Consider the following 17,725-nt stretch of genomic DNA (forward strand, 5'->3'; position numbering starts at 1 on the left):
AACTGAATAGGACAATGCACACTATCCGTTCCGTTTCTCTTTCATTCCATATCCTTCCATAGATTTTTTTGGCGGACGGACCGAAGCGTATCGGAAACAGCGTTGTCAAGTTCTTACATTTGTACCAGCTCTGTTAAAATTTTCTGATATTTATTTATTCTTTCACCTCTTAATTAAATCTATTACCTTTTCTAAAATATACAATTTTTTTAAATAGAACTTTTGTAATAATATAAATTGTACAATAAAAAGTATGGAACTGATACGGAACGGAAGCCGTATATAGCGTCAATACAATCAAAAATACGGAACGGATATGGAATGGATCTGGAATGGAAACGGAAGGTATAGTGAGAATCAACCTTTACACAGACGATTTTTTTCGAAAACGTGGTCAAAAGCACTAAAATAAATCCTATCCTTTAATATATTGGTGATACTGTGGTTAGTGATTACAATTTTGCTATGAAAATTAAAAAAAAATCAGTTAATTTTATTTAATATTTTTTTTTAAACTAGAGATATAGTAAAAAACTTTAAAATACCAGTCTTGTTATGCATATAAACAAAACTTTGTTAAAGGTATTCAATAATAAAAAAAAAATAGTGTAAATGTGTCAATAATGCCAGTAATTTTTGCCTGAAACTAAACGCGTATCATATATGAATAAATTGTGCATGAATTTGGTAATCATATGGTTTAGTAATAAATTGAATTTACTTATGTAACTATTTTTACTAGTTCATAAAAAGTCTAATAAGAAAAAATGCCAGAAATACATATATTGCAAAATATAGTATAAAATAAAGTATATAATAAAAATACATGAAATAAATTGTTTTCGAATGAATTAATTTAAAGCTTTTATGCTATCGGATTGGATAAAAAGAATATAATAGTATTTATCCTGTAATTTATTGTGAACGTTTTATTTTATTTTTTTAACAGTTAAAACAATAATTATAAAAAGGAATATAAATAGATTCTAACAAAATATACAAGAATATTAAAAATTATTTATAATTTTATCTTGTAAAATTGATTTTTTACAGAACTTAAAAATTGACTATAGTCTGTTTAACGACAAAATCCTGTACTGTGATAAATGTGTCTGTTGTTATAATTTCAAAGTAGTAGGTATATTTTATTTTACAAATTGGTACAATTAGAATGCAAAGCGGGAAATTAATATAATTTTTAAAATCTTAATGACGAGTGATTACTTCAAAATATTACGAAAAAAAACTGCATAAAAATGAAAAAATCTAATCGAGTTATATTACTTAAAAAACATTTGAGGGTGTGTATTAATACAAAACAAACATATGCGTTAAAGAAAATACCAGATACTAAAAATCTTTAAGAAAGAGCCATTTCCTAATTTGAAACTTTAAGAAATTTCCCCCATTTATTATTATATTAATGAATATAATTTATTTACAAGTAAAAAAAGGTTTTATATTGCACATGGATAAATAAAACACAAATAAAACACAGTATTTTTTAACCAGTACTTGGCCTTACAGTATTGTAAAATATACTTGGTCTCTACAGTATTAAAAGCTATTATAATTAACCTATTGTGTGATGTTTTATTTTACAGAGTGTAGGTACCGTATACTTTGAGATGGTATACAAACTTTATTGGTGACTAATACAACTTTCTGGGTCTACACATGCTTTTCTCTCAAATTCTCCTCCACTTGACTTAAAAAACACAAAACACACGTAATATCATTAACCAAAATGCAAAATCAACAAATATTTATCATTTTCCAGAATGCTGCTCTTTGACAAAGATAATAACCTTTAATATGACAAAAGTTTGACAAGTTTCAAAAACCTTAAGTCGAGTTTATATGCACCTGCATCCGTGCGTCGTTCATCATTCCGTCACTCCAATCATTTTGAAATATGATCAATAATTCCTGAAATAAGCCAATAAGACTTGTTAAAAATAACAAAAAAACGGCGCCATGATGAACCCATTCATAGTTAACTTTAAAAAATATTTTTAATTTAAAAGAACGTCATCTGTCTTTTTGCTGTAATCATCTGTTGAAATCTTCCCTGAGTTGTAAATCAGTGTTACTTCATTTAAAATACCAGTCTTGTTATACATATAAACAAAACTTTGTTAAAGGTCTTCAATAATAAAAAAATAGTGTAAATGTGTCAACAATGCTAGTAATTTTTGCCAGAAACTAAACGCGTCTCATATATGACTAAATTGTGCATGCATTTGGTAATCATATGGTTTAATAATAAATTGAATTTACTTATGTAACTATTTTTACTAGTTGAAATAATAATAGTGATAGGATTATAGTCTGTCCAATGAGAAGATACATGATTGTCACAATTCTGTTTTTCCCACTTTTTGGACACACTTAAAAAAAAGAAAACGTATTCTCAGTCTACACTTACTGAGAATAAAAAAAAGTAGGATTTGTATTCAATTATATTGAATAATTAATTATGACTTACTTAATTATGTTAAACAATATCGAACCTGGTTAGAACATTCTAATTGGTATTTGATTGGTCATAATGGTGCTATTAGGAATTTAATATTCCTTATTTAATGAAATCGCATCTAATTAGTAACCGTAAGATCAAAGACGTCTATAATTACTGAGAAATTCGTAAACGTTTACACCAGTGTAATTATAATAACATAAATATACACAAAAAGAGCTCTATTTCTTTAACAATTTGAGTAAATATAAATTACATAAATTATTTCTAAATACAGTATTATCCAAAAGTTTTATGATGAAGTATGATTTGTAAAACAGAAGAAAAATTATTCTTATCAGAAATCTGTCAGAGTTAAAGGGTAACAAACATAATTTTTAGCTACTATATATCAATAATGTTACAAAGTCTGTTTCTTCCAAAACAGTCAAAGTTGAAAAAACTAAAAAATTGCTAAAATATACAGGGTGGCGTACTCATACGACGCGGAGGTTCCAAGGAGAACGGTAGTTTGTATCGAAATGAAATTTTTGTAGCTTTTGTAGGTTAGGTTAGAGCACTTTTTAAAAATATTCCGAATTCTACAGGGTGTCTCCAAAAAAAGTTACGCATCAAAGTTTTTTGTAATGGAACACCTTATATATTAATTGATTTTCGGATTCAAGGAGAAAAATAAAGGTGAGTTTTATTAAAGAAGCATATGCCTAAAATGTAAGGATTTTGACATATTTCACATTTCGTGAAAATTAAGTATAAATTTTAAATTTCAATAACAGCTACCTAAATTATAAGTTGCCCTGTATAGCCCAATGTTTAATTAAAATAACCGTTGTATGTTAAACCAAATTAACGAAAAAAACTAAATTTACCCTAAAAGCTATACAAAATTAATATTGAACATTGGTCACTTTTAAAAGCAAGTCACTCCTTTATTTTAAATGGAACACCCGGTATATTATTTTGATATTCAATGGAGACATTATATATCTTCAAAATACTATTAGGTTGCTTACCTCTCAGACAAAGATTTTCCAAGATATTTTAATTTTTATGATCTGTTTTTCTGATATTGTAGATCTTTATTATTTGATAAAATCTAGGTGGCTGGTGAACTTTTTGTTAATTTAACAAAATTTAAAGGATGTAGTGTAAAATATTCAACGGTAATAAAAAATATACCTTTAAAACATATTTTAATTATTACAGAATTAAAATTAGATATAAACGTATAATTATGTAAAAAAATAGCTAGATAAAATTGTGCTTCTTTTCTTCACTGCATAAAATGATTCTTTTTTCAACAGATCTTTTTATGTTTAAAGGCATATATGGAGTTCTATTTCGAAAAGCAACCACACTAATTTCTCTCATGTTGTCGACAATAGTTGGTCGAGTTTTGTATACACTGTCTTTAACATATCTCCATAAAAAAAGTCGAAACTCTACAGCATTTAAGTATTCTATTAATTGGTGACCAATGGTCACCAACTAATAGAATCATATCAGTTCTTTCTGATGTAGGATAATTTTCGTTTTCGGATAATTTCGGAGAATGTTTTTTTGGTTTAATAGACACAAAATGTTAACTAGTTGTTAAAGTTGAATTAATGTGACAGCTATGTTGAAGTAATGTCAGATATATCACAGCCACCTAGGTTTTATAAAATAATAAAGATCTACTGACTAATTATGAAAATCAAAATATCTAGAAAAATCTTTGTTTGATTGGTATGCAACCTTAATATTTTTGTGAAGAGACACAAATTCCTGATTGAATATTGGAATAATATATTGCTTATTCTATTTAAAATAAAAGAATATCTTTCCCTTAGAGATGACCATTTTTCAATATTAATTCTGTGTAACTTTTTGTCACCCAGTGTAACTTTTTGGGCCAAGTGTTAATTTGATTTAAAGTACAATAGTTATTTTAACTACATGTGAGGCTATACCGAGAAAATTCCAATTGAGTTAGCTTTTATAGAAATTTAAAAATAGTCCTTCATTTTTAGAAAATGTTAAATATGTCAAAAACTTTGCATTTTAGTCATATACTTATTTAATAAAACTTACATTTATTTTTCTCCTAAAATTCATATAGAATTTAGCCCGTTATAGGTAACCATCACCATGAATCACTTTATATAAATAGTATTCAACCTATTCTGCACCAGCTCTGTTTCGTTTCACTTTTCTAATATTTCATATTTTAAGCATTCTAAATATTTAAGTGATCCCACTTTCATTCAGACCTGTCAATCACGTGCCTTACTCTCTTGTTGCAGCATGCTTGGCGGAGTGGCCGGTCGCCACATGTCCAGGAGACGAGGGTCATCGCCCGCCATCAAGTGGGATGATGGCCCACCCCCGGTCAGCAGGTACGCGAGAAGGAGGAGGGCGGTCACCACGTCGGATCACAAGAGCTGCGCCCTTATACAAACCAGGCTCAAGCTGGGTGATATCATGTAAGTATTGCAGTGATTGTTTTATAATGAATAGTCTGGTTCACATGTACCATTTTTAGTAAAATTTTCCATTATTCTCCGAAAATTACGAATGTGGTTCACATTCGATTCGTATCGTCACCTAGAAAGTTTAAGGAAAAGTCCGAAAAGGCGCTGAAAAAATCAGTAAGATTATTAATTAACAATTAAGTGAAAAAAATTGGGAGTTTTTTTCTAATATCTCGAAAAATATTGAAGATTTTTGAAATTTAAAAAAAAATCCAAAAAGATGAAGAAATTTTCTAAAAAAAGTTCCAGCTCTCGGAACTGCAGCTGAAATATTTATAATTTTTACAGAACCCTGAAAACAGAGCTAAAAATAGGTAGTCTAGCTTCCGCGAGCGTTGCATCATTTTAAGACAACAACTTAAAAAAAATATTTAACCATATTAAATATTAATATTAAGGGATAAGAAAATTCATAGATTGTTGGGATACATGAATACATACATATACATACATACTACCATTACTCGCTGACGAGTATTCGACACGCATCAGAAGATGGTCACGCAAGGCGTTTTCTTTCATGAGCTTTTCTGTGACTGAAAAGTCCGATACGTAATGTTATCTGTCTACCACACTCCGGACATTCAAAAATCTCATTGCTTTGTTGCCTCTTTACTTTTCGGTTGTCGCTGTTAACTGAGTTTACAATTCTTTTCCATTGAGTTCTTCTTCCCACTCTTTCTGCATGTTAATCCCCTTCAAGTTTTTCTGGAAAATATCCTTGTACCTTTTGAGTTGTCCACCCGGCTTCCTCTTACCGTCTACAAGCTCACCGTAAAGCAGAGATTTTGGTATGCGGTTTTATTGCATTCTGCATACGTGACCAGCCCATCTTAAGCGAGACTTTGTAATCATGACTTCAATACTCTCGCATTTAGCTTTTTCAAAGACCGATACGTTTGAGAGATGATGGAACCATTTGATTCTTACGAGTTGTCTAAGATGCCTCTGTTGCAACTTGTTTAATGCGATCATGTGTCGGCGGTACGGCACCCAGGTTTCGCTTCCATATAACATGGTGGGAACTATTATTGATCGGTACACTGCAAATTTCGTTTTTGATTATATTATATTTATAAAGTAACTATATCGACTCCAAACTGCACTTTGTAAAGCCAAGCCGGTGAAATGGGTATATAAAATCTTCTGAAGAAATTTGCATAAGTCGCTCAGTTAGTAGTGCTCAAACGTAGTGCGCAAGCGTGGATTTTGAATTATCGATCGAATAACTAGACCAATAAGAGACTAGGCAATAGCATTAGCTGTTCATTCGTAGGGCTTCGTATAGCTTCGTACGGCTTTCGTTTGCACCCCCTTCGACAATTGGCTAATCCTCAGAGTAAGAGCTAATCGATATTCGGAATTTTGGAGTTGCGCTATAGCGCCAGTGTCAGCCTAAGAGACGACCTTATGTGAAATATACATGGACCGGTTATCCTGTTGTCTCTGACTCGGCTTCAACTTTCATGGACTTTTTAGCAAACTGGATATAAATCTATCAAGTTTAATCCATGAACTCAGTTTTTTACAAACTTTAGTATTTGGTTGATTAAACAGTGTTAATTGAAAGGTTGTTTTTTACCCTAACTTTAAAACACCCTGTGCAATAATTTCGTGAGTAACTTTTCCTAAAACATTATTTTTCTATCAGAACCATGTCTCCTGAGTATTTCGATTTTTGACTCATGTCAACACATGCCTTGGTTATTTTCAAGAGCGAAATGAACTTGCCACCAACAATTTGCAATTTTTTCAACTATCTTTACTATATGATGTTATTTTTTAATATCACGAGATGGCTTTGGTGATGATTGTAGTAATATCATATCGACACTGCATTAGAACTCTATTTTAAAGATTAAAAAAACGTTAAAAAATAATAAAACAGGGTTGATCTAAATAAATATTAGTAACACTAACAAAACTAAGCATATTAAAAAAACATAATAATAATAATAGCTCCCGTATATAGCGTTTGACGCCTTGGGAGTAGCAAGGTACAACTTGCCATGCTAGAGCCGTTCGGTATACAAGGAAGGTAATGGCTAGCACTACGCTTCAACCGCCTATTATTACCTCAGGATTGTGAATCCCAAGTACTCATTTACTAGGTTGAGTCGACCTAGGTACCCAAACTATTTTTATTTTAATAAAAATAGTCGGTTGATGAAATGCCGGGTGTGGGATTCGAACCCACACCTTGAGATTGGTAGACGAGAGCCTGTACCTCTACGCCACCGGGCACCTTTAAACTTAAAAAAACCATAACTGTAATAATTAAGTGTGCAAACAAACAAAAAACTTGTAAAAAATACTTTAATACTTTGTATTGCCTCCTTAGGATGCTATAACTGACGGTAGACGTGCCAATGTGGTGTTTTGCAAATATATTGTGTTATGTTTTCCCATTCTTCTTCAATGACAAAGCGAATATTCGTAATTTCTTCAAGATCAGTGACTTTTGCACAATCAAAATCATAAAAGAGTAACGATAATTGAAAAAATTGCCAAATATTTGTGGCAAGTTCATTTAGAGAGTATAGCTACATTCAGAACCTCCCAATTAGAGGAATACATTAGGGGTTTTAATTAGCGTAGAAGTTTGTTCCTTTAATTTCAATGTAAGCATTCAGAACGTCAAAATTAGTGGTAGACATTTTCAATTAGTAGAGAAAGTTATCAAACTTTTAGCTTTTCCACTAATTATACTTCAAAATTTGCGATAAATGTCATTTTGGCCTTTGATTATCTTCCCTCAAGAGAAATTGGGGTTAGAAATCAAAAGCTGATTGTTTTAAAAGCTAAATATTAGGCTTTCTCTATAGATACAACCGACTAACGCAAGCTCTTGCTAGGATATTCTATTAATTTTAATTGTGTTTTTTAAACATTGTGAACGATCGTAAACTAAAAATTATAAAGTGTAATTGAAACCACTAATTTATTCCAGTAATTGCGAGGTTCTGAATGAAGCTTAGATCATTTTAATTATAACGTTTCCAAAAAATCAACATTATATCGATTCTTTTTTGGTTCGTTCTTTTATTCCCACAGAAAGGTTGATTTTTTAATGTTCGCCATTCCAATATTTACCTAGCCCGGTCAACCGGGATTTTCTGTGTTTTTTTAAATCGGGATTTAAAGCAATTCTTCCTCTGGAAACATTTTTAAATTTTAATACCGGCCATAGTGAGAACGGTCCTGCAATTTGGATAAAATCTCTCTAGCTTTACTTCATTTCTTTTTAATCTTTTTATGTAAACTGTACGAACTATCTCAATTGAAGTGAAGAGACTAGACGGAGTGAAGTATTGTTTTTGTTACAAGACTTGTAGTCGATATTTTTTTATTTTCTCTTCACTTTCCTATGAGAGCATGATTTGTTTCAAATAATTTCTTAATTATAGTCTATATTTGGATAAAAACTGGTGTAAGGGTGTTTTTTGACATGAGAAATTTGATTTAGTAATTAATATGTCTCCAAGGTGCCCGGTGGCGTAGAGGTACAGGCTCTCGTCTACCAATCTAAAGGTAGTGGGTTCGAATCCCACACCCGGCATTGCATCAGCCGACTATTTTTATTAAAATAAAAATAGTTTGGGTCGACTAGGTCGACTCAGCCTTAAATGAGTACTTTGGATTCACAATCCTGAGGTAATAATAGACGGTTGAAGCGTAGTGCTAGCTACATTACCGTCCTTGTATACCGAACGGCTCTAGTATGGCAAGCTGTACCTTGCTACGCCCAAGGCGTTAAACGCTATATACGGGAGCTATTATTATTATTATTAATATGTCTCCTACTTGCAGGGGGCGCCACCTACATGTGTTTTAACTGTTTTGAAGAGTAATAATATTTCGTCCGTACCCGTATATAACTACTTAGTGAAAAAATATACATGCCTGTCATTTTTTACGTAAAAATGTCTCTTAATAAAAATCGCTACGAGCAACCGTTCTCAAGACATTTAGAATGGAAATGGTCAATACCTTTAATTCCTGACAAAAAATAATCATGTTTAGTAAATTGTACTTTGACTGAAATGATAAATTTGGGAACTTTTTATTTTCTTTTAATTAATTATAAATTTTTCTTCGAAAATAATTATGATAGAAAAATTTCTGTTGAACAAAAATATTTAAAATTTATTATTTCAGTCTAATAACTATTTAGTCAACATGTTTAATTTATGTCACTGATGGCATGTATTGATATTTTCGATTCCAAATATCTCGAGAACCATTACTTTTAGCGATTTTTATCGAGAGACCTTTTTACGTTAAAAAACGTCGTAATAGAATATTGTGCAACTTGTGCAACTCGAGCGAAGCGAGTCACAACCTCGTAGGCAATCGACAACTTCGCACGAGTTGCTATTTTTTATTACGTATGCGGGGATAATTAGAGTAGTAATTTTAGTAAAAAAAATAATGATAATCACCTCATTTGCTCTTTTAAGAATTTCAGGCGGTTTAGACTCATCATTTGGTATTTCAAGAATTTCTGGCGATATAGATTCATCATTATCACTTTCATCAGTTTCCGGAATCCAGTCGGGATTATTACTCATGTTTCTTTCTTTTATTTTTTATTTTAGCTTATTAAAACGCCATAAATTATTTATTTAAATGCCAACCTCACTTCTTTAATATTGACACTTCGAGACTGTCTTTTTTGCTTGTCAATTTGCGTGTGCCAATGAAAATTTGGGTGCGAGAAATTTAGGTACTTGTTGCATTCAAATCGACATTAAATTTGCTCAAAAATCGTGTGGTAATTATGAAGTGGGCAATTCGCGTCTTTTCGACTGCAAAAGAAAGCAAAAAGATACTACTTTCCCCGCATGAGTAATAAAAATGTATATTTTTTACTTAGTAGTTTTATATAGGTATGGACGAAAAGTTCTTACTCTTCTAACCAGTTAAAAAATAAGCAGTTGGCGTTCTCTACAAGTAAGAGTCATATTGATATCAAAATCAAATTTCTCATGTCAAAAAACATCCTGACTAAGGAATGCAATCCCGCAAATGTTGGATCCCGCAAATGCGGGATTCCTCTGAGATTCCGCGGGATCGAAGTTGCGGGATTTATCGTGCGGGATCCGCGGGATTGACACATTACTACTGGGTAACCGAATCGATCTCGATCAAGGTCAAACCCCTTCGTTCCGGGCCGATGAGTCGACGCTCGGAACCCGGGGGATCCGTTTAACTAGTACCTTGTGGACAATTTCGTCAAATAAACTGCCGGACATAATTATCGGGACATGCAAAATTTTAGGGTAAATTTAAAATTGAATATCTCTTGAAGTAAAAAAGATTTTGGGATGCGGTTTGGACCAAGTTTTAGATGCATCTATTGTGATTAAGATGCTATGTGGTTTTCGAAAATATATTTAGCGAATTCTCGTATACGGGGTGTTTTATAAGAGAGTGAAAATTTGGTCAAGGATCTTCTTTTCCGCAAATTTACGAGTTTTAAAAAATCGAAATTTTTAACAAGTACGACTAATCTGTATTGAAATTAGAAAAAAACAATTTGATCGGTTTTTTAATTTTTTTGTTTTAAGGAAAATTGATTTTTTTTCGAAAAATGTGCATTTTTAGTCATACGTATGAAGTGGTACAAAAAGTACTAAGTGGTACAAAAAGGTTTGTATATTCTGCATATGCCAAAAAATTATGAGTGCATATATTTGATATAGAGTGTATCTAAAAGCAGATAACTAACACAAGTTAAAAGAAACATCAGAATAATATTTTTATTTATAAAATATGTAGATAAATTATAATAAAATTTAGGTTTATTTAATATTAAATATATTTTTTGAACAACCTGTATAAATCGGTATTATAATTTAAGAATATTATAATTTCTGTACAACTAGTTTAAGATACACGCTATATCAATATATTGTGGGCCTATGCAAAATGTACAATGCCTTTTGTACCATTTAGGACCAAATGTATGACTATTGTTTACAGTCCCGCAATTTTGCAGATCCGCGGGATTGATTGCTTTAATCCCGCGGAACAGATTGAGATTTTGGTGTGGGATTGCATTCCCTAATCCTGAGACCAATTTTCATCCAAATATCGACGTTACTTCAGAAATTATTTTGAAAAAATAGAAATAAAAATGGAATTTCTACACTCTGTATCTCCGAAAGTAAGCATTATTTTAGGGCATAGATTTATACGAACGTTTTTACTTATTTTTATCTGCAGAATATGCCGCCGAAGTTGCCAGAATACAATTCGGTCCATCCTGTATATTAAATTGCTTAATAAATAAATTACTAAAAATATTTTCTGGAATCTAATAATCAGAAATTATTTGCTATAAAGGAAATAAAAGCATTCTAGACAGATGTATGTTGTTTCTAAACAAATTTAGTTTATGTATTTTGTTCAAACTTACAAGAAAAAGATACCCTGCAAAAGTCTCGAATAAAAATATGAAAAAAGTATAACATATTAGAGCACTTAATATTAATGCTGGCGTTGGTAAAGCACAACGTTTTTGAAAAATTACCCTGTTTTTCTTTACAAAACAAGATAAAGGGGAAAATAAAAACGGACAGAATAAAGAAAGGAATGTGAGTATAATAATACAATATATTCCTCTTCAGAAGAAAAGGTAGCTTTTGCAAATTTAATATCAGTTTTTTCTCTCACTTTAAAAGAAAAGTTACTGAGTTGTTTCTCTACCCCTGGCCGGTAACCGATATTGAAAAAAAAACAAAATTTATGAGATCTGAATACAAATAATTTAAGATGTTTCTCACAACGCAATTGGAACAGTGTATATTATAATCCAGGTACAAGTGGAATCTGATATTGACGTTTGTAACACTGTGTTTCTAAAATAAAACACCTTTTTGTAACTATAAATACAGTTATTTTATACAGAGTGTTTCAAAAAACATGTACCATCTCTCGTGGGTAGACTCCTCACGTAAAAATAAGGTTTATTTTTCATATCAGGTCCGATTCTGCTTTGTTTCGTAGCTACAGGGTCTTAAAGTCTTAATATTTTTTCGATTTATTATTATTTATTTAAGTACTTTTGTGTTTTGAATGAAATTTTGCTTTGATACCTGAAGTTCAAACTTTTTTAAATTAGGTTTTTTGTAATTATCTTAAATACCATTATTATTTATTTGAATTATTATTTGAAATTGCTGTAATTGCAGTCTAATAGTAATAGTAACTAATAGTAATAATATTTAAAGTTTACGAGATTCTAATTTTAAAAGAGAGAGAGAGAGAGAAAGAGAGAGAGAGAGAGGGAGAGAGAGAGAGAGAGAGAGAGAGAGAGAGAGAGAGAGAGAGATGCATATGTAAATATGTAAAATGATACAATAAATTGGTTTTGCCAACCTGATGGTAAGTGTCAATAATCGTCATTTCTAAGCCAACTACCCAAGTAACATTTTAAGTTCCTTTAGGTTATATATCCTCAAGGTTAGTTATATAAAGGTTTAATAAATGTCTCATTGGTATCTTACAGTGTTTTGATTTATATAAGTGTAGCGTTGGTCACTTATCACTAATAGTAACCTTAAAATATTGTTTATCACTTTCCTTATAAAACTAGAGGTTCTTGTTACTAAAGGTTTCATAGTAAGGTTTTATAAAGGTGTTCACATCTATTTTATATAACTTCTGGTATTAGGTGTTAGAAAGGTACGCAAGATATACACTATATAACTAAAGGTGTTTTTAAGAACCATTATGTAACCAATAACACTACAAGTTATATAATATGCTTTATATAACCTGTAGTTGCCGAATATCAAACCTAATGACATAACCTCAAATTTTTAATATAATCAAAACAAATAATATATTAGCAAGCAAAGCAATTCGGTATTATAATAAATAATAAAAAAATAAACTGGACAAAACACAAAAATACATCTACGTTCAAAAGGAAGGTTCTTCAGAGTTTAAAAAAAATAGGAATAATCCAAACCTCATTCAAACTACATCTGCCAATATTGAAAGCCATCATGCAAATTTACTCAAGCAGAGATTAGGATCAACCTGAGATATTTCTAACAGAAAGTTGCCAAAACGATCAGGAACAGGAAGATGCCTGGTTAAGGCATTAAAGAATGCATAACATAAGAGAATGAGCTTTGCCCTTTAACATTACACATTCTGCATTTAAACAGTTTTTTTTCTATAGTCATTTCATTCTTAACTGTTCTACCAAAGTACCAAAGGACCCTAGAACTCTTTTAAAAACACCTACCACTTTAAATATAGATCAAATTGAATCAAAACAGTATTATTTCAATTTTATGAGGTTATGTTTTGTTTTCTGCACATTTTCTGTCAAATTGCTGTAATGTCAAACTTCGTTCGCAGGGAGTCGCTACAGTCGACACCTCGGGTTACATAAAGGTTTTCTGGGTGACTAAAAGTAGCCATAAACACCCCGGCATTTATAATGGTGATTTGTATCACCTTTAGTTGTATAAAACACTAAAATTGGTGTTTTAAATAGCACAAACTCATTTACGCAACCTTAAGTAACCAAATTTATATAATGGTTGATGAGTATGTTATAGACCCTAAAGTAATATATAGCACTTTAAATATAATGGACGCCATTATTATTGATGCCTTCATTTTTGGCTACAATGAGTATTTCTAAGATAACGTTGAAAACTGGTACAAAACTATATTTTTGCCAGTTGCCGGTTATTTCTATGTATTAAAAAAGTCGTATGTTCTATTATTTATATTAATAAATTTGACTTTCATTACAAAAATTTGACCATATTTTTTTATTTATAAAAAAATCTATTAAATAATTCTGCTTTTGGGGGCGCATGTGTTTTTTGAAGGTAAAATTGATTTTCACACAGTAAATTTAATATCGCATATGTATTTAGTACTCTGGATAGGCGCAATAGATGTTATTAAGCCAGTAATTTCTATAAAGTCATTTGCATAACGCAAACACTTTTGTAGGCTATGACAGGGATGGCGTCATTTTGTCTCTTTTGTTTCTGGTCTGGATTATCTGCGTAGGACAACTTGGAGCAATAAGATCATATCTGCTTTTTATGTTAAAGAAAGAGGCAAATATTAAAGTAGTTAGTCAGAAAGAAACAAGTATATTTTCAAAAAAAGGCGCATGCGCGATATTTCTATGGAGGTAGTCTCTGGGAACCTTCTCACCACCACTATATAACTATTATATACCCTTTTTCAGTTTTATAGCGGTAACTCGATAGGATATATAAAGGTGTTGAGAAAGTTTTCAGGACTTTGGTTGCACACCTTGAGTGTTAAGGGTTACCATAGGAACAGTTATAAAATGGATCGTTTAGGGCACATAAGTGTTATATAATAGTTACCAATAAGTCACGACAACCATTCTAGATGCGTTTAGGTTGTATAATATAGTGTTGGGGAGTTTCCTAACACACTTATAAAACAAAAAAATGCTTTTTGGGTAAACACCTTTTTTGGATCATTCAACATATTCAGTACTTATAAAAAAAAATATTTTTGTTGTTTATTCTATGCTTAACACAAATAATATTTCTATACATAAACGCGGATTTTTCATCCAAAGATGTTTTCGTCAAACGTATTACACATTTTAATAAGGCAACACTGTCGCTTTCAGATTCCCACTATCTTCGATATGCCTTCGCTGGCTGAATTAGAGAAAATAAGGGTTTTATGCGCTGACCGCAGAACGATTGGTGTCTCCACCGTACAACACTTGAGACGTAAGGAGAAACCAAATCAGCCTTGTCATGAATTCGCCCCTTAAGTCGTGTTGATCGTGCATACCTTCCCAATTCTTTCAATTAACGTTACAATATAATTAAAAACGTTTTATTTTCTACCATAAACATTAAACACTTTTAAAGTATTCTATTTGAGTAAGTGTATTGAGACATCCGGTATTTCACATTGTATTATATTTCATTTTTTTATTATTAAATCGATAAAATCCCATACCTCTATGGCATCTTTAACCCTGGGAAAGGGAATTGAAACGCAAACGAAGATAAACTCGCGGATAATCGCGACATAAAACGACTTCGGCTTTCCCGAAAGGACCGTTTCAATGAAACAAGACCCGCTTTATGAGAGAAGCATCTTTGTCAAATGGTTTTTATCGCTTTCGTATACCTACGTGGATATAAAGGAATTCGACGATTTGAAACGTGTAGGGTGGTTTCGAATTTTGAACTCTAGATTTAGAAAATTATCGTGTTAAATATTATCTTAAAAGTATTAGAAATAAACAATAAACAGTACCTATGGCAGATCCTACTAAGCGAAAAGTATACAGGAACTCAGTGAAAGTAAAAATATCAACCGAAATTGACGACAAATTCAATGGTATTGAACAAGCTTTCGATTGAGAAACTACACTAAATGACAAACAGTAAATCATCTCTCCAACAACCTTGTCCAGTCTATTTCTACTTTATCTATTCTTCAACCCTTTGTCATCATCATCATAATATTCCGCTTATTCAACCATTTCCAATTATGGTGTAGCCTCCCTCACATACTTTCTTTGTATATTGTAGTTGGGCCCATTGTTTTCTATTCTTAGCTATGCGGGCCCAAGTTATCCCTGCTAATTTCCTAATATCATGGTTCTATCTCAAGTTCGGTCTTCTTCTAGGCCTCTTAATTCCTCCTGGGTACAATGCTTAACTTTTGTGGTCCATCTGTTGCCTATTGCCATTTGAGGGATTTGACATCTGAGGGTGGGTGACATCTATTACCTGGGTCTTTTCTCCTATCCACTCTATTCTTTTACGATCGGTACAACGTGGTACGACCCTTTATAAAACAAATGCATGTAAGGTTGTATTCCGTTGCAAAACTAGGTGCACCGGACCGGTAAACTACGGTAAAGAGCGGTTCTTGACAGGGGCGTAGATAGGTGTATGCTATGGGGGTGGTACTATGATTAAGTCGCAAAAAAAATCGCCGTCGGAATTTTTTTGTCGAATTAAAACGACGGCGATTTTTTTGTCTTCAAAAAGATATAAAAACATAACACAAAAATTAAAATATAGATTTGTAAATAACATAAACAAAAATGAAACAACGACGTTTATTAGTTAATTTTCTATAAACTATAAATAAAAAACTCTAAACTATCAAAAAAAACTATAAAAACTATAAACTATAAATAAAACTACAAAACAAAATCAAGTTTTCTAGTACGCTGTTTGGAAAACCTATCAATAACAGCATCAACATTTATTTCAATATCTTTATGGATATTGATTAGAGTTAACCCCACTAATCTGTCCTGGCCAATAAGAACACTTTGTGTGCTTTTAATTAGGTCGAACATATTATAAACGATAAATCAACATAATTAAAAGCATACAAAGTGTTCTTATATGTCGGATTTTAATTAAAAAAAATCCTTTCATAGTCAATGACTATTTCAATTCTCGTATCTCGTCAAGCGTCAGGGGGGGGGTACTGTCCCCCAGTACCCCCCCCCTTATCTACGCCCTTGGTTCTTGAAGAACATCTGTTAAATACGGAACGGTTTGGTAAAATACTGGAAATGTCAAATGTTAACGTTTTCTAAATTTCAATACCTTTATTATAAAATGTATCTTTTACACATTTTTATATATGTTTTTAATGTAGGTACCTATTCAAAGTACTTTAAATAATTATAATTAATAAAAAAAAAGTAAAAGTACTTTATTAATGAACTGTTAATAGAGGTAACTAATTAGGTCGATATTAAAATAACTCAATAATAAATAAATAAATCTAATCAAAAATTTAGATTTTCATAGTTTACAAAATATTCATCATTACTTCTTGTCTCGTTTCTTATGATTTCGTTCAATGTTCGTAACTTTAAGAAACAATGTGTGCATGATAAATTTATGGTTCTAAAAAGTCACTCTAGTTAATGAAATTTCTTTACCTTTACTATACGTACATCCATTGCCCTTTTGGATATAAATACAAAATAATAACACAAATTTTATACATTATGTGAAAAAATGCCTCTTGGTAAAAATCGCTACGAACAGCCCTTCTCAAGATGTTTACAATGGTAATAGTCAATTCATGTCATTATTGACAAAAATTAAACATGTTGAGGAGTTATTTGACTGGAATGATAAAGGGAACTTTTTATTTTTTTAAATTAATCATAAATTTTTCATCGAAAAAATGATGGTAAAACAGTTTCTTTGATAATAATTGAACTTTTGACACAAAAACGATGATAAATGTTGAATGTAAAATCTCTGACGAGGGGTAGGGGACTCAAAAAACTCACAATCTTCTAGGATGTTTGTTTCAACATGTATTATTTATGTCAATGATGACAGGTATTGATAATGTTACGTTTTTCGTCGGTTCCGTGTGGATAGAAAGTCAGAATTTATTTAAACACTATTTATTTAACACTAATTAACAAAAACAATAACGATAAAAGACTTATAGAACTATTTACAAACGATTTATAACTAAGAATTTATTTTGAACTTTAGCGCGTCAACTGTACTGTTTATTTATAACTGCCCTCTCTAGGCCACAGCCGCCGGCTTTTATACCTACAGCAAAAGAAATCTAGAATAGTCCATAGATCGTTAGGTGCGTAGAGAAGGTTTTCGAATGTTCTCGTATGTACTAGTCCATTCCAGTGGGACTCGATTCTTCTCGAACGAATGAATCATTACGGTGTCTATTCTTTAATGCG

The 17,725-nt window shown here is 31.4% G+C and overlaps 1 protein-coding gene across 1 annotated transcript in view; it reads left to right on the top strand.

Moving 5' to 3' along the window:
- Positions 1-4,851: 4,851 nt before the first annotated feature.
- Positions 4,852-17,725, top strand: part of LOC115877105 (voltage-dependent calcium channel type A subunit alpha-1) — a gene marked incomplete at its 3' end in the record, with an annotated part of 233,608 nt that continues 220,734 nt past the window's right edge. The window contains 1 exon segment of the mRNA XM_030893234.1: positions 4,852-4,944. Within this exon segment, the coding sequence (XP_030749094.1) occupies positions 4,943-4,944 (2 nt within the window).

Source organism: Sitophilus oryzae, unplaced genomic scaffold (genome assembly GCF_002938485.1).
Source record: "Sitophilus oryzae breed Bouriz unplaced genomic scaffold, Soryzae_2.0 scaffold_1059_pilon_pilon, whole genome shotgun sequence".
In the NCBI taxonomy this organism is placed as follows: domain Eukaryota; kingdom Metazoa; phylum Arthropoda; class Insecta; order Coleoptera; family Curculionidae; genus Sitophilus; species Sitophilus oryzae.